Below are 24692 nucleotides of genomic sequence, written 5' to 3'. Positions count from 1 at the left end.
CTAAAAGAGATCAGTCCTGGGTGTTCATTGGAAGGACTGATGTTGAAGCTGAAACTTCAATACTTTGGCCACCTGATGCGAAGAGTTGACTCATTGGAAAAGCCCCTGATGCTGGGAAGGATTGGGGGCAGGAGGAGAAGGGGACAACAGAGGATGAGATGGTTGGATGGCATTACCGAATCAATGGACATGAGTTTGAGTAAACTCCAGGAGTTGGTGAGGGACAGGGAGGTCTGGTGTGCTGCGGTTCATGGGGTCGCAAAGAGTTGGACGTGACTGAACTGAACTGAAACAATTGGGTGATGTGATGACGTATTTAAAGACTTCAATAAGGAATATTGATAGCACAAAATATTTCAAACCTCTTCTTATTCAGCTTGTGTGTGTAGGCCTTGTATACATATACTATGAATAGTTGGATTATTTGCCTAATGTAATATCAGAAGATGGCTGTGTTGATGGTTTTTTCCAGTGAAAAGTTTCAAAAAGGGTTTACAAAGTTATAGAAGGTGACACTATAATAATTTTATTCTAGGATGCATACTTCTTTATATTTTAAAGTCTATGACATCAGAATCTGAGTCGACGCTGCTTTCTTTCAGAAAGAATTTGTTCTTAACTTCTGCCAGACACATGAGACCCTACTAAGCTGATACCTCCTTAAAGTTTTGTCTGAAGTTTTGGTCCACCTTGTTGCTGTGAATTCAGAAAGTAAAACTTAAGGAGGATCAACTTTATGGTTAAAGGAGTAAAACAGGGAAATTTATTTGCTATTTTCTGGTTTGGAATTTATTTCTCCTTTGTGCCCACACTGAAAAGTTCTGATTTGATGCTGGGACCATATATTATATTGTTCATTTGGGGCAGTTTTTCTAAGCAGTACATAACGAAATGGTGCCTTCTATATTCTGTGACATCTTAGACTTGACACAATTTGATAATTTATTAAAGTTAGGGACTGACATCAGCTTGTTTATCAAATCTTAAGGCTTCTCTTTGGGCCAAATGTTCAGATTCATAGTCGGATTTTCTATATGTTTAAAAGAAGCTAAAGCACAGACCAGATTAGCAGTGCTACAAAATACTAAATTTACAGCTTTACAGACCATAAAGATGACACTGCCAAAGATATTTTATGAAATTTTAGAACCATTTTGATGCCAACTAAGATGTAAATTGATATGAAGTAGCTGTAGAAATAATGAAGAAGATTGGACTCAAAGAACATTCTACTGTGGGTTACTGGAATGGAAATGCATGTTCGTAGAACAGTCAAGAGAACTAATTCAATGATGGCATTACATAGAAGTTAGAACATAAAGTATATCAAAGATTCAAAAATTTAAGATGATGTTAATTTTTAAAATTGTTACTTCTGGTATAACTTTTTCCTTTCTGGACATGTAGATCATAGTATAGCTTGTTTAATAAAGAAGGAAGAATGAGAGGTACCTTAAAAGTAAATTGACTCAACCACTCATGTTCTTGAATGCAAAATCAAACTCCAATTTTGTGCACAATAGTTATTTTAGGGAAGGGAACATATTGGAGATTTCTCGTTAGCATTGTGTATGAGGTGTGAGTGGGAAGACAAGAAACTCTGCCAGCACAGCTATATTTAGGGTTTTGTACTGAAATTTCCCTAGGCGAAAGGCCACTGGTGATGGGGGAGAGTGTGCTGGACCAACAGGACGTGGAGCTGGATTACTCTGTCATCCAAGCCAGCTCATCATTAGTGCTTCTTTACCAGAGAGGGAGCAGAGCACTGAGTGAGTGTCAAAGGTTTCATCAAGAGTGAAATTTCTTTACCTTAATTCTGACTTGTTCTATAGAGCCTCTCTATTAAAATCTCCGGGATATGTAAAATATGGAGTGTTACAGAATATGTTTACCATTACAGCTGGAACTAATCGTCCTGAAGTGTATAATTTGGCTTCAGGTCGCTTAGCAGTTTTCTGTGAAAAGATATATCATATCTTTATATGTTTGCACATGACCACATATATTTTACTCAATGTGAGATGTGACATTAGCAAGACAACATACGTGATTTAACAGGGCTGAGCTCTGGATTTCTGCCCATTTTACTTTCAAAGATTGACATCACCTATTCTAAGATAATTCACTGATTCCTAATGGTAAGACCCAATCTGACCATATGGGAATGTCTGACTTAAGTTTCCAAACATTTGAAATTCACTGTAATCTATGGTGTGTATTTTTTATGTTTGGTAACTCAGCAAGACAAGCAGACAAGGAATAAAGAGGCCTTCATAAAAGGAATGTTTTTACTGCTGCAGAGCTTCTTAAACTATTTTACCATTTCCTCCCATATATCATAAGCATCTACTTGGGGTTGTTTTTACACACACACACACACACACACACACACACACATATACCAGGTAACACTGAAACTCAGCAATTATTTTTCGCTCCCTATAGTATGCATTCCAACTGAAGAATCAGGAGAAAAAATTATTCACATTCATTTTAACTTTCTATAGCTACGCAATTTCATATTCCCAAAGTTTATATGCTGCCACTCTAATTTCATCAAAACATAACCTTAAAATCTGAAGCACTTTCCAAAGCCATACACTCAACAGTCAACAATATTTATTTATCCATTGCCTCACTTAAATAAATATGACTTTGGTCAGCTTTTCCTTGTATATATGAACATTCATAATTCCAGAATACATATCATTTTGAAAAGACACTTAACTGAGTCTATGAAGGGACTGAATTGCTAAACAAATGAATACATTGGTAAGATATATGTGCATGTGTGTGTGTATGTATTTCTTTAAAAATCTTCAAACATAGCATGGTATCCTGTGTAAAGTGGTTTGTAATTATAACTTATTAGTTAATTGTTTGGTTTATGGTATTTCTTAAGAAAGATTCTACTTCTGAATACAATGCTGTTACTAACAATGTATTACAAATCATTTTCAGAAAAAATAACAAATGCTGTTTAGATCAAATCTCTACTGATAAACAAAAATAATACTATTCTACAGCTTGAAATGTTTAGATCATTCATTCAACAAATATTTGTTCAATGAATATCTACAACAGTCATGATAAGCATCTGTTACAGCTAGAGATAAAAAACTGAGCAAAATAGCAAGTTTATATTGCCATGGAGACTAAATTTGATAGGAAATGAGCTCTAGTTATATCATCTTGTTTTGTTTACTTCTAGTCAGTATCATTAGTCTTTCCATATTTAAGAAAAGTGAAAAAGTGAAAGTGTTGGTCCCTTAGTCATTCAGTAGTGTCCAACTCTTTGCAACCCCCTGGGACTGTGGCACACAAGGCCCCTTTGTCCATGGGATTCTCTAGGCATGAATACTGGAGTGGGTTGCCATTCCCTTTCTCCAGGGGATCTTCCCAACTCAGGGATCGAACCTGGGTGTCCTACATTGCAGGTAGGTTCTTTACTGTATAAATAATGAGGGAAGCCCATATCTAAGCAAATAAATTCTTTAATATAAGGAATTAATATTTCATAATACTGCATTGCAGAAAAGCTGATTATCATGATTCAATATTTCTATGTGAAACAGATAAATGGAAGATGAGGGAATATTTTGTTGTCCAACTGAAATATGCCATCTGAAAAATTTAATGAGGGTGTGTCAACAATGTGCTAAATCCATATAAGGACAAAAACTTGTTAGGTAGGATAAGCAACAAGGGGAGGCCTGACTGAAAACTGACCTCTAAACTCCATCCCAGGCACACCCAGGAGAGCTCACAGAGAGCCTACAAGATAATCACAGAGACTTTTCAACTTCTGCACAGGTGACTTAGGCACACAGTGGATACAAAATAAGTCAAACTGCCTTATAGAAGGCAGTTTGGAGCCCATAATGGGCTTGTGAATATTTTACATCTAATTATAACAGAGTGAATTATGGGAAGACATATGGGAAGGCATAAACAACATAGCCTACTGTGTTGTAACTTGGAATTGTCAATTGGCCTTGAGCATATGCCCTCTGCATTCCCTTTCATTGATTGGTGGTGACTATAAGCCCTACTTTGCACTGGGCATAACAAAAAGGAGCAGACTGGAAGTACAAAAGGGGGAAACCAAGAGGGATGGACAGGAAGGATGAAGAGAGCTCCTTTTGGGGTAAGCCTGCTCACATGTCTTAGGAGTGTCTGTCTAATAAAGTATCTGTCTGCTTGAGCTGACTGAGCTGTAACTTGTCAGTTGTTTTTAACCCTTTAGTCCAATGCTCAAAATTTTTGTTGTGATGAATTAAGAACCAAGGAAGAGAAATAAACTGACCTGACATTCTGAAAAATTTAATCAGAGTGTACATCAATAATGTACTAAATCTGTATAAACACAAAAATTCTTGCTCTTATCCAGTGGCATTTTTTTCTTCATAATGAGAACAGTAACAGGTAGGAAAGCAAATAAACAGAGAAGAAAATTTTATAAGGAAAATGGATTCAAAATATAGGTTCAATATGAGGCCACTTATCTCCTATTATTGGCATCTCCCAAACGACATTGTAGGCATTCACAAATTACACAGCAACTCATGCAGGATACACAACAAGGACCTTCAGAAAGGCAACCAGGTTTCTGAATGTTGCTGGGTGCTCTTTGTACAATGTGTTTTCTTTCTTAACAATTATGAGCCATGAATAGACCCAGAGATCCCACAGAGACTGTGACAGAACTGTGTTTGAGCATCTCCTGTGGAGGACGGGTCAGCAGTGGCCTGCCGCAGGGGCAGGGGCTCTGGGTGCGGCAGACCTGGGTATGGCATAAGCCCTCTTGGAGGAGGTCGCCATTAACCCCACCATAGAGCTGCCAGAACTTACACAGGACTGGGAATTAGACTCTTGGAAGACACAAACAGAACCTCGTGAGCACCAGGACCCAGGAGAAAGGAGCAGTGACCCATAAGAGACTGACCCAGACGTGCCCAGGAGTGTCCAGGGGTCTCCAGCGGAGGCGTGGGTTGGCGGTGGCCTGCTGCAGGGTTGCGGGCACTGAGGGGAGCAGTGCATACATGGGACCTTTTGAAGGAGGTCCCCATTTTCTACATTACCTCCACCATAGTTTGGGCCCAGGTAAATAACAGGGAGGGAACACAACTCCACTCATCAACAGAAAATTGGATTAAAGATTTACTAAACATGGTCCTGCCCATCAGAACAAGACCCAGTTTTCCCCTCAGTATCTCCAATCAGGAAGCTTCTATAAACCTCTTATCCTTCTCCATCAGAGGGCAGATAGCCTGAAAACCACAATCACAGAAAACTAACCAATCTGATCACATGGACCACAGCCCTGTCTAACTCAATGAAATTATGAGCCAGGCAGTGTAGGGCTACCCAAGAGGAATGGGTCATGGTGGAGAGTTCTGACAAAACATGGTCCACTGGAGAAGGGAATGGCAAAGCACTTCAGTATTCTTGCCTTGAGAACCCCATGAAAAGGCAAAAAGATAGGACACTTAAAGATGAACTCCCCAGGTCGGTAGGTGCCCAATATGCTACTGGAGACCAGTGAAGAAATAACTCCAGAAAGAATGAAGAGATGGAGTCAAATCAAAAACACCACCCAGTTGTGGATGTGACTGGTGATGGAAGCAAAATCTGATGCTGTAAAGAGCAATATTGCATAGGAACCTGAAATGTTAGGTCCATGAATCAAGGCAAACTGGAAGTGGTCAAACAGGAGATGGCAAGAGTGAACGTCGACATTTTAGGAATCAACAAACTAAAATGAACTGAAATGGATGAATTTAACTCAGGTGACCATTATATCTACTACTGTGGGCAAGAATCCCTTAGAAGACATGGAGTATCCATCATGGTCAACAAAAGAGTCCTAAATGCAGTACTTGGATGTGGTCTCAAAAATGACAGAAAGATACCTGTTTGTTTCTAAGGCACACCATTCAATATCACAGCAATTCCAAGTCTATGCCTCTACCAGTAATGCTGAAGAAGTTGAAGTTGAACAGTTCTATGAAGACATACAAGTTCTATGAAGACATACAAAAATTTCTAGAACTAACCCCTAAAAAAGATGTCTTTTTCATTATAGGTGACTGGAATGCAAAAGTAGGAATTCAAGAAACACCTGGAGTAACAGGCAAATTAGGCCTTAGAGTAAAGAATGAAGCAGGGCAAAGGCTAACAGAGTTTTGCCAAGAGAATGCACTGGTCATAGCAAACACCCTCTTCCAACAACACAAGAGAAGACTCTAACCATAGACATTACCAGATGGTCAATACCGAAAGCAGATTAATTATATTCTTTGCATCCAAAAACGGGGAAGCTCTATACAGTCAGGAAAAACAAGACTGGGTGTTGACTGTGGCTTGGATCATGAACAACTTACTGTCAAATTCAGACTTAAATTGAATAAACTAAGGAAAACCACTAGACCATTCAGGTATGACCTAAATCAAATACCTTACGATTATACAGTGGAAGTGAGAAATAGATTCAAAGGATGAGATCTGATAGACAAAGTGCCTGAAGAACTATGGGCGGAGGTTTGAGACATCGTACAGGAGATAGGGATCAAGACCACCCCCAAGAAAAAGAAATGCAAAAAGGCAAAACGGCTGTCTGAGGAGGCCTTACAAATAGCTGTGAAAAGAAGAGAAGCAAAAAGCAAAGGAGAAAAGGAAAGATATACCCATCTGAATGCAGAGTTCCAAAGAATAGCAAGGAGAGATAAGAAAGCCTTCCTTAGTGATCAGTGCAAAGAAATAGAGGAAAACAATAGAATGGGAGAGACTAGAGATCTCTTAAAGAAAATTAGAGATATCAAGGGAATATTTCATGCAAAGATGGGCTCAATAAAGGACAGAAATGGTATGGACCTAAGAGAAGAGGTGGCAAGAATACACAGAAGACTATATAAAAAGATCTTCACGACCCAGATAATCACGATGATATGATCACTCACCTAGAGCCAGACACCCTGAAATGTGAAGTCAAGTGGGCCTTAGGAAGCATCACTACGAACAAAGCTAGTGGAAGTGATGGAATTTCAGTTGTGCTATTTCAAATCCTGAAAGATGGTGCTGTGAAAGTGCTACACTCAACATGCCAGCAAGTTTGGAAAACTCAGCAGTGGCCACAGGACTGGAAAAGGTCAGTTTTCATTCCAGTTCCTAAGAAAGGCAATGCCAAAGAATGCTCAAACTACCACACAATTACACTCATCTCACATGCTAGCAAAGTAATCCCCAAAATTCTCCAAGGCAGGCCTCAAGAGTACGTGAACTGTGAACTTCCAGATGTTCAAGCTGGATTTAGAAAAGGAAGAAGAGCCAGAGATCAAATTGCCAATATCCGCTGGATCATTGAAAAAGTGAGAGAGTTCCAGAAAAACATCTATTTCTGCTCTATTGACTATATGGATCACAATAAACTGTGGAAAATTCTGAAAGAGATGGGAATACCAGACCATGTGACCTGCCTCTTGAGAAATCTGTATGCAGGTTAGGAAGCACCAGTTAGAACTGGACATGGAACAATAGACTGGTTCCAAATAGGGAAAGGAGTATGTCCAGGCTGGTTATTGTCACCCTGCTTATTTAACTTATATGCAGAGTATAGCCAACAGAATACATGAGAAATGCTGGGCTGGATGAAGCACAAGCTGGAATCAAGATTTCTGGAAGAAATATCAATAACCTCAGATATGCAGATGACACCACTCTTATGGCAGAAAGCGAAAAAGAACTAAAGAACCTCTTGATCAAAATGAAAAAGAGGAGAGTGAAAAAGTTGGCTTAAAACTCAACATTCAGAAAACTAAGATTATGGCATCTGGTCCCATCACTTCACGGCAAATAGATGGGGAATCAGTGGAAACAGTGACAGACTTTATTTTTTGGGCTCCAAAATCACTGCAGATGATGACTGCAGCCATAAAATTAAAAGACGCTTGCTCCTTGGAAGAGAAGTTATGACTAACCTAGACAGCATGTTAAAAAGCAGAGACATTACTCTGCCAACAAAGGTCTGTCTAGTCAAAGCTATGGTTTTTCCAATAGTTATATGGATGTGATAGTTGGACTCTAACGAAAGCTGAGGGCCAAAGAATTGATGCTTTTGAACTGTGGTGTTGGAAAAGACTCTAAGGAGATCCAACCAATCCATCCTAAAGGAAATCAGTCCTGAATATTCATTGGAAGGACTGATGTTGAAGCTGAAACTCCAATACTTTGGCCACCATATGCAAAGAAGTGATTCATTTGAAAAGACCCTAATGCTGGACAAGACTGAAGGCAGGAGGAGCAGGGGACGACAAAGGATGAGATGGTTGGATGGCATCACCGTCTCAATGGACACGTGTTTGAGTAAACTCTGGGAGTTGGTGATGGACAGGGAGGCCTGGTGTGCTGCAGTCCATGGGGTCACAATGAGTCGGACATGACTGAGCGACTGAACTGAACTGAACTGAACTGAATGACCCATGAATATTCTTTACACACAATTAGTAGATCAAGTTCAAGTAATTGATAAAAACAGTATACCTTCTTTTAAGATTAATGTAAAAGGCACCAAAAAAGTCAATAGGATAATTATGGATAATAGGATATTAATAGGATAATTAGTTAATAGGATAATTATGTCAAATTACATATAATATGTTTACATTTGATATGTTAGCCATTTTTAACAGCTCTTCATAAGCAGTGATGTCATTGCTTAGTTTTCCCAGCAGAGGGAAGCATAGCCTAATTAATTTTGTTTTCTGTAAAGGGTTGAAGTGTGAGGAATGGGATATACTACAATTTTACTTCATTTTAAATAAAGATTGGTTGATATTTCATCATTAAATAAGCAACTTGACATCTTTTAGAAAGCAGAAAATGAACTTGATCCAAAATCCCCCGGTTCAGGGGAATATCCTACTGGTAAATCAGTGTGAAGCCATCCAAACTATCTTTTACTTGAGTAGGATACTCAGGAAGAATGTACTGGGTCTATACTATCAGCATATAAATGAAAAATTTGCATGACTTATTTTAAGACTGTACTTTCTTCTTGGATATATTTAAATGAATATATTTGTTGCCTACTACTCAGGTTGCAACTATATATAAAAGTGTATACTTAAACCTGACTTCTTTTGGTTAATTTGAAAATTGAGCATCAAGTCTCATAAGGGTCTAATATCTTGAACTTATCCACCTGCAATAATAAAATATAATTCAGTGCTTTGTGTTCATTATAATTTTCTTCCACAAGATGTGCTTTCTCTTCAGTTGCACTTCTCTAAGTATTCTGGCAGAGGTGTATAACTTGTATCATATATATTGCTGCTTTTGGTTTTATCCTAGTGCTAACAGGTTGAAAGATTAAAAATGTTGTAACTTACCATGGTGTTGTAAGTCTGAACAGTGGGTCAATGGATCTCCATTTCTTATATCTTGCCGTCTTGTGCGTCTAAAACAATTATATTTAAAAGGTATTACTGGTATCTCTGTTCCTTCTTGGGGATTTGTCATAAGAATTGAGAAGAATCAAAATCAATGATCCCAGGAGTTTATTAGAAGAGATGAATATACATATGATTAAAAGAGTTTTTAAAGCAGTTCATTATACCTGTAAGAGTAGTCTCCAAGATGATCAAAATGGAAAATAGTATATAAATGCACTAAATAAATAACAGTGCATTAAAAGTCTCAAGGTATTGATAACAGGAAATTCATGGGTTCTTTTGCTACTGAATGTCAATCAATAAGAACCTAACATCTAAAAAATTCAAAATTCTTAATACCTTAAATTCTGAGGAAAAAACAAAATATAGAAAAGCAACCCATTTATTCAATGAATAGAATTAATTTTTTTCCCTAATCACTAATGAAGGAGTAAGATTGAAAATTAAAAATATGAATTTTTGTCTTAATATTTGTACATAATTCCTTAAATTAATTTTTGTTAAACTTTGGTATTAAGATAAAGAATTATATTGTAATTTAGTCTGTAATTTTTCTTTTGGTTGCTATATCAACCTTTTTTTTTAAATAAAATACTTCTTTTATGATTACATAGTTATGATTACAAACCAATTTATTTATGAAGTGACTAAAAGGACAAAACAGCAACAAATATTAAGGAGCAAGTCTCCTTTTATGAGAAAGGTGAGAGAGAAGACGAACTTACCTCTAAAAGAAAAGCAAATTTGCTATAAAACCTGAAATTAAATTCTCCTGCATTCTACTGCTCAGATAATGTTTGTTATAGTACATTCTGGGCACCTTCTCTCTACAATTTGCTAACAGTTAACTGGGAATAAGGAGGTTGTCTCCAGCCATTGTGGTGCAAACATGGTGTGTAGTTCAAGTAAAAGGCTAAAAATGGAGACTGCTTGTGGGTAAGTGACTGGAAAAGACCGGGGACACTTGCCCAACTGTATACTGCATCTATTTTAATGGGTATTGTCTTGCTGCAAAGTTAGTTACCAACCCTGAAAAAAGTTCTCACAAAGGCCACTGAGAACTGCAAACATGGAATTTGTTACTGTATTCATAAATTTAGAAGTCCCAAGTATTTATAAATTTCTATTTGTAGTATTGGTGACACTATCAAACAGATGGTGCACATTTCAAAATTGAGCCAACAAAAGAACTTGTGAAACACGAACCACAAAGCATTTGGGACGGAATTGCCATTTAAGCTTTCGAAAAATGCCATCACAAAGAATATATAAATTGTAAGGCCTCTAAACACCCTTTTCAAAGACACATGAAATTGGATTAGGTAAAATCTGCAAGGCACATCAAAAATGTGTTAATTGTAATTCCTTCAATCTTGGATTCTAGGTATGCGGTAAACATTTCAAATATATAATAATATCCAGGTTTTAACTTATTACAGATTTAGTTATGATGTTATTTTTATATTATTTTTCATTAAGAAAAGCTTAAAATTCAAATGAATTATTACTAAATTAGGCAGCTATACATTTCACATGGAATGAAATTAACACACATTTTTAGTTCAAACATGAATTCCACTTTTAAGCAACAATTAAAGTCCTCTAGAGCTAAATGACTTAAGAGGCATAAAGCCTTATTCTTAATTAATTTAATTTTATTGCTGTGAAAATATCATATTGCTATTTATTAATATATTTAAGGTTTCTTTGATCAGTAACACATTATCTCCACACTAAGTTTTTGTTTTAAATTTAAACTTCCAACAAAGTCGATAGGTACATGAAAGTAATACAAATACGTTTTCTCAATTCTGAATACTGAAGGCTTAAGAAAATTGAGTATTTAGTAAATGGACTGGTTAATACATTTATGTTTAATATTATTATTAACAAGGTAACTGTGTTTTAACATATATGGACAGAATATATGAAAGTTTTAAGTTGTAGATAATTTAACACTACAGTCAATAATATCTAATGTGTAATCAAAATATTTAATTAGATATTTGGGTTATTTCTTTTTCCTAATATTTTCTAAAACATTTAAAATGATCCAAATGTTGTAGAACACATCTCATTAGCAATGAAAAATGTCATGTTCACAGCTTCTTGTAAAACATTAGTTACAATAAAAAACAAAGCCAATTTTACTGCCCTTGTAATGCATCACTGTAATAATACTAATTTCTATTAAATGTTTCAACAGGTTGATGTGCATACCGTTAATCTTTAGATTTGTGTTAGTAAGTATTGTATATTACTTTCATCTGTCATTGCTTGTTTCTTAAATATTGGTGAATATAAAGGAGAACAGGTAGCCTTGAGTGAGTAGTAAAGAATACAGCGAAATGCTTATTTTGCCAAATTAAGATGGTGTTTTTGTTTTCTACAACGAAAGTAAACCCAGTTTGTGTAGAAGTTTAGGATATGTCTAAGAGTTCCCTGAACTATAACACCTTGATTTATACACAGAAAAAAAGAGATGATGTACTTATATGAAGAAGTTGTTCCAAAACTGAAATCAGATAAGACAAATGTCGAACAGTGTATTTATCTCTAGCAGTCCCCCTACCTCTTTGCAGTAGGAAAATAGCGAGAGCAGGAGGCGCCGTCCCAGGCACAGTAAGGGTCTCGGGCGAGGCAGCACTCCGCACAGGCTTTCCCGTAAATATCGCATCTGTGTAAGGGCAGCTGTGTGAGCCCTGTGGCGGAGCCAACATAGAGCTGTTGCTGTGGAAAGAGTTTACTGTTAGGACAAAAATTACCTTGTTTTTTAAATATCTTTTTCCTTAAAAAAAGAAGAAAGAAAGAAAATGTTATATTTTAGCAAGCATACATTTATCTTTGAGGGTTTAAAATATTTCATTTCTGGTAATTTTTTTCAAAGGCCTGGCAGAAAATGTGACCATCTAAAATACAGCAAGGTCAAAATCCATATATTTGACTGAAACAGGGATATTTTATAAGGGAAGATAAAGGAAGACAGGAGTAGTTACATGTCAATTAAATCTCATGAAAATAAAAAATTTTTAAACGACATTACTGAGCAATGTAAAGTTCAAACCTTCAGTTTGCTCTTAGCTTGCTTTTTAAACTTCTGCTGTTTATAATTCTGACTAACCAGATTACCTACCCTGCCATGTATTCTGATTGGTTTTGAGGCAGGGATCTTTTGCTTTCGACTCTTAGGTACTTTCCCTTTCAGTCTGCCCTCCTATAAGAAGGGGAAGGGTGAAGTTTTGGTGCTTGTATCGGTAAGGAGCTTTGCTCAATTTTAATCATCTTGCCTTTGCACTACCTCCAGAAGACTACTTTAAACAAAAGTACTCAATTAACTTCTCACTCAAAGATCATCATATAAGGCAATCAAGTACACACTGGTTGGTGCCATGGACTTGAACAAAAAGCTTGTCAAAAAAGTGGGATACTGAGTATCAACATATCTGGTTTCTAGGTCTTGCCTGACATTAACTCTCTGTTGATCTTGGGATGTTCACATAATTTTCCTAACACTTAACTTCCTTATTCATAAAATAAGCATGTTTAACTAGAGCTTCAAAGTATGCATCCAAATAAAACATCTATGCTGGCGTTATTCTCAATGAATTTGAAGTTATCAAAGGAGCTAGAATTGGAGGGAAAAAAGTTTTCTAGCAGTGATTAATTTAGGTTTTCAATACAAGTTAAAAAATACCTTTAACAAAGTTGCCCAATGTAGCATAAGAGTTGCAAATTTATGTCAACACAAAATGGAATACAAATAAAACTGTTTTGTGATTGTTCTACATTTTACTATCACTATATAGTAAACTATATACTATACTAGCTCCCTTTTCTTGTACTAGATGATTGAATAATTATAATAAATATTAAGTAAAGGTGAAAAATTTTATGTACTGAAACACGATAGTACATATAAAAAAGACCCCAAAAGTGTATTTTAATTTCTCCACTATAGAAAAGAATAGTTACAGAAAAGCCCATCTTGGAACCATGGCGTGCTCTTTTAGTATTACAAGTTGCCTATCAGTAAGCAATGGATGTAATTCAAATCACATTTCTAGTTGGCTTTCAAAGATGGACTACATATGGCAGATAATGTTTGAATGAAGATAAAGTATCTATTAGAATCTAAGAAATTATTGAGGGTAAGGAGCATTTTATAGAAAATAATTATAGGCTTAAAGCTAACCAACTTACTTATATATTAACACAAAACAGGGGAAAGGGGGAAGAAATAATACAATAAAAACTGAACTATTATGGAGGTAGTAATCCTGATAAATATTACTTAACCATTTCAGTAAAGTGAAGAATATTTATTTTAAATACTATTCCAGTATGAATAATATTCCAGTAAAGTGAAGAATACTTATTTTAAATAATATTCCAGTATGGAATATGGCATACATTATAGATGTTCAACTTCTCAGTATATTCACCTTGTACTTTTATATTGTAAGATGCTATAAACCACAGCAAGTTAAGAAATGACAGCTAAAGTCTCCGGGAGTAAAAGATGAAATATTATTAAGTCTTTTTGTTGAGAGAAAATGAGACTGATTTGTACCCCTCTTACAGCATCTACAGAACCTGGATGTGATAATATTTCTCAAATTATGATCAACTGTTAACAGAGAACTTAACTAATGGAAAGAACTTTTTTCCCTCCTATTATTTCTCTCTTCCAAAAGCACCTTTAAAAAAATGACCTTAGATTGTATGGGGAGGAGGGGGGAGTAGATTTATGGAGAGAGTAACATGGAAACTTACAATATCATATGTAAAATAGAGAGCCACTGGGAACCTGCTAAATGCCTCAGGGAACTCAAACAGGGGCTCTGGGACAATCTAGAAGGGTGGGATGGGAAGGGAGATGGAGGGAGGTTCCAGAGGGAGTGGACACGGTGTACCTATGGCTGATTCTTGTTGATGTTTGACAGAAAACCAAAAAATTCTGTAAAAATTAAAAAAAAATTAAAAAATTTTTTAAAAATTAAAAAAAAAATTAAGTGGCAAAAAAAAAGAAGGCAAGAAATCTCAATGTGATAAAAAAAAAAGAAACCACCATAATATTTAAGTGATAAATTAGTTAAAATGAGGTAGCAGTATCTAGAAGCATGTCTGGCATTGGTGAATATTAGATAAGCCAAACCATATACTGTGGACATAACTAAAAAAGCAATTGAACAAGCTGGTCATACATAAGAAAAATATTTCTATGTCTGACCAATAACTTTTAAGAAGCATGAAAAAACTTCATACTTATAGATTTCTAAGAACATGGCATTGAGTAATAAAGGAGTTGTTATCCAAATAATAAATTCTACATCTGTCAGATCCCTTTAGCAGAAAATGGGAGAAATAATACCTGAGAAAAATATGAAATAAAAAATATGGCAACTGAAATCATTGTAATGAAAACCTAAAGTGCAATAAAATGGCAAAAACTTAGTACAATCAATGTAGTTTTCATTTTACAATTATTCCGCTGTACTATTAATGATTTGAAAATAAATTATGCCATCTAAATGAAATGTATGGGAGGCTTGCAGGCACCATTGAGCATAATCCAGTCACCAGCAAATAACCTGATGTGCTTTTTCTGCCCAATTTAACATCACCACAGGCTTTCTCACTATCCTTCTTAACAAGTTGCAGGTCATAAGCAGGATATGAGTCCATTTATCCATAAAATTAGTTGCAACACGTTTGTCCCTCTTGATACTACTGCCTCACTTTTAAAATTTCCATAAGCATAAAGGAAATTGAGTCACATCTGAATGAAATCAAACTCCAGTAATGGAAAATGAAGGCTAGAGTTACTTTCTTCTAACCTAGTATTTTAGGTTGATAAATTGTTTTTGTTTTTTGGTAAAATGTGTTGCATTTAATGGGCCATTCTTAAGGTAGGTTAAAAAATGTTAAAACAGAAACAGATGGTTTACAAAACTGAATGCAATGTAATTAAGACTGATGAAGTCCAGCAGAGAATAAGTAAATAGTTTTAAAAATCATTATAGGAAAGAATATCCCAGTCTAGCTCCCATCCTGGAACTCCCCGGATTTCCTTGCCAACATTTGACAATTTTTAGATTACAAGAACAGGTGAACACATACTTATGAAGTATAAGATAACAGTATCAGGTCAATAATATCTGCACTCTGGATTTCTCTAAATATCTTGGAGATTATCAATGTAGTTTGATACAAATGTGTTGAAAAGGTATCTACTAAGTTTTACCAGCACAGTATTTTAGCATCTTGTATGACAAAAAATAACATGGTTAGAGATAAAACATGTAAGTAAGATTTGCCATCAGAAATAAGATCTGCCAAATCAGGCTCATATTAAACAACTTTGTATGTGAGTTTTCACTTCAGTGAGTGAGAAGCTCCCAACTACTTTTTGACTATTTCTCCTAGGTTATTTAATAATTAATTTCAATTCAGGATCCAAGCCACTTTTTTAAAGTTAACTTTGATATACTCATAGAAAGGCTAGGTAACATTTTTGCAGAAAAGATAATTCATTAGAAGTTAAAATCATATTTGCTTTGCCATTATCATTCAGCATTTAGAATTCACTTGCATTTCTTAAGAGTCCTGCCAAAGCATTCATTCAACAGGAATGAGAAGACTATTAACATGCTGTTCTCAAGCTTTGAATTCAAGGAGTTTAATAATTTATCATTTGGCAGTGACTGTTTTGCTGTTTCCCTTTTTATTTAGCCAAACTAAATGTTTTCTCTAGCTCATACTACTGAAAATGTAAAATTAACTAAGTCAAAATTCTCCAAAGATACACTGTCCAGTGCATGATTTTATTAGCCTGTATAATAGTTTGTTTATACATGTAAATTAAATTATACATTTATTTGTATTCTGAAACACTCACCTATGTTATTTCAAAGGATATACAGATGAAAATATCAGTTATTACTGAGGAAATTATGTTACAATGGCCAAGAAAGAAATACTATAAATGAAAATTTACAATAAATAGTGATTTAAGAGGGCTTCCCTGGTGGCTCAGCACTAAAGACTCCACCTGCAATGCAGGAGTCTCAGGAGATCTAGGTTCAATCCCTGGGTTGGGAATATTCCCTGGAGAAGGACATGGCAACCCACCCTAGTATTCTTGCCTGGAAAATCCCACGGACAGAGGAGTCTGGTGGGCTCTAGTACACAGGGTCACAAAGAATCGGAGACGACTGAAGCGACATTGCATGCGTATGGTCTAATAAATATATTTCCAGGACATGTGTGTGTGCAAGGGTGCTAATCGCTTCAGTCTTGCCCAACTCTCTGCGACCCTATGGACCACAGCCTGCCAGTCTCCTCAGTCCATGAATTCTCTAGGCAAGGATACTGGAGTGGGTTGCCATGTCCTCCTCCAGGGGGTCTTCCTGACCTAAGGATCCACCCTGCCTCTCTTATGGCTCCTGCATTGGTAGGCGGGTTCTTTACCACTAGCACCACCTGGGAAACCCATAGGACATATATGAGACTGGTCAAAAGAATGAGGGCAATGAAATTATCTTTAGTTTTCGTTCTGCTAGACTTCCCTGGTGGCTCAGATGGTAAAGCGTCTGCCTACAATGCGGGAGACCAGGGTTCAATCCCTGGGTTGGGAAGATCTCTTGGAGAAGGAAATGGCAACCCACTCCAGTATTCTTTCCTGGAAAATCCCATGGACGGAGAAGCCTGATAGGCTACAATCCATGGGGTCGCAAAGAGTTGGACACAACTTAGCCACTTCACTTTCACTTTCATTCTGCTATTTATAGTAAGAATGTTTTTTTTTCCTCTTGCTTTTTGAACAGCTGTTAATAAACCTATAAATTTTGATGGAACATAAATACATTTATCTATTTGAAACAAAGTTAACAAAGTATAGATTACCAATTGTAATATATAATGTTATTACCTGCTTAGTGGAAAGCTCCATTGCTGAAATAGTAGTTGGTTCCTAAAGAAGAAAAAGAAAATGTGAAATGTTCAATTAGAAAAGTTACAGAATGCCAACATAAACTTTCAGAAAGATAACTTTAGTGCCTACAATAAACAATATAATTGGGAAAAATAAAACGTATGAAAGAAATTGCATAGACAAGTGTTCTATGTGAGCAGACAATATGTGCATCCTCCAGTTAAAGAACATCAAGAACATACCTGTGGATCAAGTTGGGTGGACTGCTCACTATGATAAAGGAGACTGTGGGGAGACTCAGTAAGAGAGAGATGGAAAGGACTTCATATGTTTTGGACTTGTGTGAGGTGATCTGAGGGAGGGTTCCAGGAAGTAGGGTATTGCTTTAAATTGGATGCTGTCACAAAGCAAAGGTAATTCTATGATTAGGTATCTTCATAAATTTTATTTAGAAGAAGGAAAAAACAGAGTGAAACTAGAGCAGTTGTTGGGAAAGTAGCAATCACCCACTAGGGCAGATAGGGAGATTGTTCATTTTTATAGTTTGGACAATGTTTATGTTCTTTTCTGTGTTCAGACATGATTACAGAATGGACTTGTTACTGTTTTGGTTCATCATGGTCTGAGAATAGCCCCGTCTGATGTTGGGGTTCTGTGAAAATTTGTATGTTCAACTGGAGAACACTGTGGCTGAGGTGAGAATGTCAGACCAGCTCCTAATAGCACCAAGGATGAGCTGAGGGTATAGATCCGGTTTCCAGCTGGCAAGAACTGCGCGAGCTTGGTTGAGATGATATTGCTTCATTATTATTAAAATGACTATTTAAGGTGCAAAGGTCTACATTCAGGTCTCTGCTGAAGAACATAATCTCTTTAATTTCTACCAACAGACTAATTTAGAGAAGTCATGACTAGAGAAGAAATAATCTCTAGGACACTTATTAAAGTATTCTGTTAAAGCCTATTATGAGCATATGTAGGCTGCATAAATAAATGCTGCTCTTTGATGAACTCAGACCACCAAAATACTATTTACCTAAACACGTTTGAGTATGTTCTCTTAGATTCATTTTCACGGAACTCCGATCCATCCTGTTTCACTGGTGGCAAACACAACACTAACAAGAGATGGCTTGGGCGGTTTTAGAGAAAGGTAATGAGAAGGAGGCTTAGACGGGATGAACAATATCCTAGACGTTCTCTCTCTGTAAGTGCCTGAAGTTATGTCCTGAAGAAATTGTAAAGAGTTGGACTCAGGCCTCAAACTGTGTGAATTCAAATGGTAGCAACACAAATCTTGTCAGAAGGTTATTAGGTGTGGTATAGAAACTATTTCTAATTTAATTTTCTCATCTGAAAAATAAATACAATGGTATCTGCTGCATAGGACTGCTATGATGATTACATCAATTAATAAATGTAAAATACTTCACAAACATGTTTGTCACATAGTGTTTATTCAAATCTCTCCTATCTCTCACATGCACATACATACACTCCACACACACACACACATTCCCATATCCTTCCTTTGCTTCAGGTTTTCTCTTCAGTGCTTATCACTATCTAGAAATACATATATATGACTTTTTAAAAGTATATGATTTATAGGTGATTTTATCTTGTGTCTTATGCATTTCTTCCTAAGCCTCAAAGTTCTTATCTAAAGGTAGGGAGGAGGACTGAGAGGAAGGAGGAAAAGCCAATAAAAAGGCTGGTCACATAAGTCACCACTGAGAGAAAATCTGAGGATAGTAGACAATGACTCTCTCAAAGCTATCCACTGAGGTTAGTACCAAGAAAAGTTACTCATTGCATCATTACAGGGCTGTTAAATCTCCCAGACCCCTAGTTGTGACTATTGCTTGCCCTTTTGCCTGTCAGAGAAGTATGGGGAAAAGAAGTGAAAGATACACAGTGGGAATTATAGGTTAGGCTGATAGGATGTGAGGATAGTGGAAGAGGCATGTCATGTTTTCTTAACTATCTTCCTTGCCCCAAGCCTTCCCCAATCGCCTACCACCCAGCGCTAATTTAGCACAAGGATTTTTGGCTGTTTAGTTCACTGCCATATACCTGGGATTGCTTATCCTACAGTTGTCCCTTGAACAAAAGAGGTTTGAACTTTGCGGGTCCACAAAGACATGGATTTTTTTTTTTCAACAGTTAATACTGCAGTGTTACACCATCAACAGTTGGATGAATCCACGCATGCAAAACCAGAGATATGGGGGGCCAACTGCAAAATTATACTCAGATTTTCCCCTGAACAGAGGGTTGGTGTCTCTAACCCCCAAAGTTGTTCAAAGGTCAACTATAATTACAAGTTTTTGATAATTATTTATTAAATAATGGAATGAACAAATGAATTCCCTACAAATTTCCCTCTTTCTCTCATCTCTTTTACTCTCCCTATTATACTCTGTTCCTCCCACTGAATTTGTATGAGATACAGGGAGCCATCTTTTAAAAAAAGGTTTTCCTCAACACGTCAAGCTTATCTGTATTTTATTTGAAAATAACCTGATTATTCTATACTCTCCACCTTTACTGGTTCATGTCTCACTCAGTGCCATTCACCCCTCTGCCCGCTGAGTCTAGGCCTTACTCTAGAGAGAAGTCCTATGATTTTCAGGAGGAGGGATCACTGACAACCTGTGGTGCTGAATGGAAGCTTTCAGTCTATTGTTATTACTGAACTTCCTGTTTGATATAGCACTAGTGACCACTCAGTTCTTGACTGCTTCCTCTATTTAGATTTCATTGTGCCTTGGAACTCTTTATTAACTATTCTTAATTTTTTCAAAGTTTTTTCTATCTCTAGTCATTCTTCATATGTTTGCCTTCCCTTACTGACTCCTATCCACTCCTCCTTGGATGCTACATTCTTTTTCTGATGGCTTATCCCCTCTTGTGGTTTTAATTACCTCCTATGTGCTACGGAATTGCAGATTTCCACTTTGAACTCTGATATCTAAGCTGAGCATAGAATTTTCTTAACAGATTTAAGACTACCTGCCTGAGACATAAGTGAGACAAATGACTTAGGATGTAAATTAATTTGATAGGATAATTTAGAATTGTCCCATAGTTACCCATTTTCATAGCTTAATGATATTAAAGGTAACAATTTCCTATAGGAACTATCAATCAGAAAGACAACTATGATGAAAGGAATATCTACCAATTTTCTCTATATAGAAATAAGATTTCAGGAATTTATTCCATCAAATCACAAAAATTAAGGGACCAAATCATTACAGATTTTTAGTTTTAAAAGACAAAACTGATTGTTGTATTTAAGTTTACATAATATTGGAATCAGTGAATCCAAACTAAGAATTCAAAGCAGAAAAATATTCCACAGCAGCTTCTTCCATTCCAACAGCTTCACAGGGAAAATGGTTATGTTGTCATGTATGTAAGCAGCTAGCATCATGGAGACTTTTGCAAAATAAATTCTATAGCCAAGGTGCAAGGAAAGTACTTCTTAGAGAATTAACAGGTAGTATGATTAAAATAAAAGTTAGCTACGTCTAGGTTCTTTTCAAACAACTTCAGTGAAACTATCTATAAGTGAAGCTGGTGAATTTTCACACATTTCACATACATTGACAATACAAAATTAAAATGTCTGTAAGGTAGACTGAAATGATCACTTTATATATAAATTGTAAAAGAAAACAAACCTCAATACATAAGAAACTCCACTGTGCCATATAATGATTTCAACGTTCTTAAATTAAGATCCTAGAATCTCTTTATTAAAAGCAGCTTACTTATATTTTAGGCCATGAAATAGTTTGGAATAGGATGTGCTATATGCTGTCTGTGGTTGAATTTTAACAGACAATATATTAAGATGACATCTATTTAAATAAGCTATTTTTTTTCCTGAGCCCTAGTTGGAAGTGAATATGACTTCCATTTAAAACAGATGTAGCTTTATAAGCATTTTTTCATGAAACTGGTTTTAATTGCAAATTTAACTGGAGTTCAAGTAAAAATGAAATTAAAAACTTAGCATCTTTTCAAGATTTTCTATGACTCTAATTTGCTATATATATATTTTTTTCAGATATTTTAAATCTAGTCCTTATTAAACTTTCACACTTGCAGAGCTTTTCAACCTGCTGATCCCAGGAGAATCAGACAGCGCTCCCTGGATGCTAAGCATGCTGAAGCTCCCTTAGAATGAGTTAACAGAATAGGTTTTGGAAAGCATCAATTATGTTTTACATTTGAATGAAAATTAAACTCTTTCATTTGTTTGCTCAGCTGTTCATGGAATACTGCATAAATTGGGTTTAAAATGAATGCATTATCTATGTAAATGCCTTGCAATCCTTTGCAGTCAATAGCAGTATAAATAAAATCCGCTGTACTAAATGCATTGCAACTTGATGTAACCAGCCACTGTATCAAAAGTAAAACCCTCCTTGGACTGGAAAAAAAAAAATCTCAAGTGCATAAAGTAAAAATCAGCATACTTCTAGTTTTCGTAGCTTTTGAATGTTTTTAACAAGGCATAGATTTAGAATTTTCAAGCAATTATTTTAAATGAGATTGTCATTTATTTAACTAGTTAATAACAGCTACAATTGACTAGTAACCTTAATTAGAAAAACAAACTGATGAAATGAAGAAGTTGAGGCTCAACTGACTTTAACCAATTTGTTTGGAATATCACAGTAATTGAGATTTAAACACAAGTTTATGTTACAAGTAATATTTGAAATAGGTTTGTGTCTTAGTACCTTAATACCATTTTGGATATATGATAGCTATTTAAAGTAATTTCTAGAGTCCTATGAAAATGAAAGTGTTAACTGCTCAATTGTGTCTGACTCTCTGTCCATGAAATTCTCCAGGCAAGAATACTAAAGTGGGTAGCCACTCTCTTCTCCAGTAAGATTCCTTACAGTCTGAGCTTCCTGGGAAGCCAATTTATTTCATCTCTTATTTCCCACTAAAATTTTACTCTAAAATGGAAATTTTATCACTGAGGAATATACTTCATATTATACTCTGATTGGGATTTGATTTTACCCAGAATAAAAGTGTCTTAGAAGTAACTAGAACCACTGGAATGTCCTGTGATTAGCCAGGGTGTTTTCCTAAAACCAACCTCAAAATGGCAATGGACACAGTACTGGCTTTAATTAGAATTTTATGTGAGGTTGGTTATTCAGTCTAGCAAAGATACATAATGACTATGGTCTCCTGGAGATGATATTATGGTAAAATTAACTGTCTGGTTGACATCAATGTCTTTCTTTTTAAAATCCAAGAGTATCAGATACCACCAGGATCCTAAATCTGTTCCTTGTCTATTTACCTTGTCAAATCAACATAGTGCTTCAGTTAACCCTTTTAAATTTTATATTAAATGGAGTAACTTGCAAGGCTCAAATAAAAATAAGGAAACTCTAACATTTCTCTGATAGTTTCAGTGTATATAGAAATTGCTTTAATGTGTTGTGTTTTTTGCCCTCCTTCTGCAAAATTAAACAAAGTTTGACAGTGAAATATTCCAATTGCTAGACCACAATATATGTATGAACTTTGCTTGATAGAATAGAATGTTGAAAGTAAATATTTCTTTAAACTCTGCCCAAATACATTTTGTCTACTTGTGTGTCAGAGAAATAATAATGACAGCAATGCATGGCAGAGAACATGGGAGAGAAATGGAATATTTATCTGAGGAAGATGCGTCCCTATGTTGCAAATAATCTTTTCATAAACTCATAAACAATCATTTCCATGAAAGCATATTATTACTTATGTTAGGCAGTTAGAATAGAAACCAGGAGTCCAAAAAATAGCGGTGGCTAAAAGACAAGGAAGGGAAAAGCCCGAGAAAATAGAACAAAAGAAGGTCAAAGGAAGGTCGGAGGGCCGGACTTCAGGTAGAACAACACTCCTGACCAAGCCCAATTTGCATAGGACAGGCCCAGGGGGAAGAAAAAAACATATAAAAAGAGGAGCCAAAGGGCTCTCTCTGTCCCCAGCATGCATGCGCTCTTTCTCTTTCTCTCTCTCCTGTGCACTGGGGCGCTCTTCTCTTTGCGTCTTTGGGTTGACATGCCCTCATGCCTCAAAGGTGGATTTTCCTGTTATTATCTAAATAAAATAGAGCCGTAACACTGAGCTGTAACACTGATTTGTCTAAGAGCTACAACATGGTCTGTTCGAGACCTGAGAGCTATAAAACGGTCTGTCCAAGACCCAAGAGCTGTGACACACCGAGGGCGGCTTTAATGTTTGTCACTCCAAATCTTTGTTGTGACAAGACAAAAACCAAGGAGCATACACTCGCCTGACACTTATTTATACCTAATTGTTAAAAACTGATAAAAAACCTCTCTCATGGCATCTTAAACCATGCAGAAATCATTCAGTAAATTATCACAGGTATAATTAGATTGTGTAATCCTTTGGAAACTGCAAAACACTAATAAAATCTAGTAGACATTAAATATTTGTGCTTGCAAGGTTGTTGGCTCCCCATCTCTGAAGATTTTGCTGAAAGTCATTTAACAGTTTGAAGTAGCATTTTTAAACTAAAACTTGTTTTGACTTACTAAAACAAATCTAGATAAGATGTGCAATATAAACTTAAAATCTCAGAGGTACAAGGAATGAAAAATAGCTAGAATACAGCATTACTACAAAATTATATATATTATGATTTATAAAAATCCCAGAAAATGATTAAATGATAGAAAAAAGAACCTTATCATTTAAATGGCATGACACAGCAATGCAGTTCTACAAGATAAAACTTAACTGCACTGATAATAAACCAGCACTGGAACGACGAGGGATGACGTGTCAGAAAGGGTCTCTGAGCTGGATGAGGCCAGAGACCATGTTCACAGCGTTCACCCCTGATTCACCAGAACTCAGCACTGTGCCAGGACAAAGCTGGACATATTTGTTTAGAGTTGAACTAATAAATGAAACTTGTTATAATCATATACAATAACCAAAGGGGAATATGCAGAGGAACCATGACAAATCCAAAAGTAAAAGATTCTGGAAATAATTAAGAAATTCTAAAGTTAACATAATATTTTAGTATCTCCTATAACTTCATTTGCATGGTGGTGGCAATATAGATTTCTAAAAACAAATAACTGGTAAAATTTTTTCTACTAGAAAATAATGTGGGATATAATCAAGCAGGATAACTTGTTGCTGTTCTTCGCTTATCTTCCTCATACTCTGGCACCTCACTTTAAGGAGGGTCTCCCTAGAGAAGACTTTAAACTCCTTAATTTTTCATATTTAATTTTTTGCATAAA

The 24692-nt window shown here is 35.9% G+C and overlaps 1 protein-coding gene across 3 annotated transcripts in view; it reads right to left on the bottom strand.

Annotated features, from left to right (window-relative positions):
* The window catches only part of SEMA3A (semaphorin 3A), a 506000-nt gene that overhangs the window by 16399 nt on the left and 464909 nt on the right, over nucleotides 1-24692 (bottom strand). For all 3 annotated transcript variants that reach the window (XM_061165131.1, XM_061165130.1, XM_061165132.1), the window contains 3 exons: nucleotides 17380-17421; nucleotides 12022-12179; nucleotides 9387-9454 (listed from right to left, as the gene is read on the bottom strand). In XM_061165131.1, coding sequence (XP_061021114.1) covers nucleotides 9387-9454; nucleotides 12022-12179; nucleotides 17380-17421 — 268 coding nt within the window. The remainder of the gene's footprint in view (nucleotides 1-9386; nucleotides 9455-12021; nucleotides 12180-17379; nucleotides 17422-24692) is intronic.

The sequence above is a fragment of the Dama dama genome, chromosome 18 (assembly GCF_033118175.1).
Source record: "Dama dama isolate Ldn47 chromosome 18, ASM3311817v1, whole genome shotgun sequence".
Classification (NCBI taxonomy): Eukaryota; Metazoa; Chordata; class Mammalia; order Artiodactyla; family Cervidae; genus Dama; species Dama dama.
This window is presented reverse-complemented; position numbering and strand designations above follow the sequence as displayed.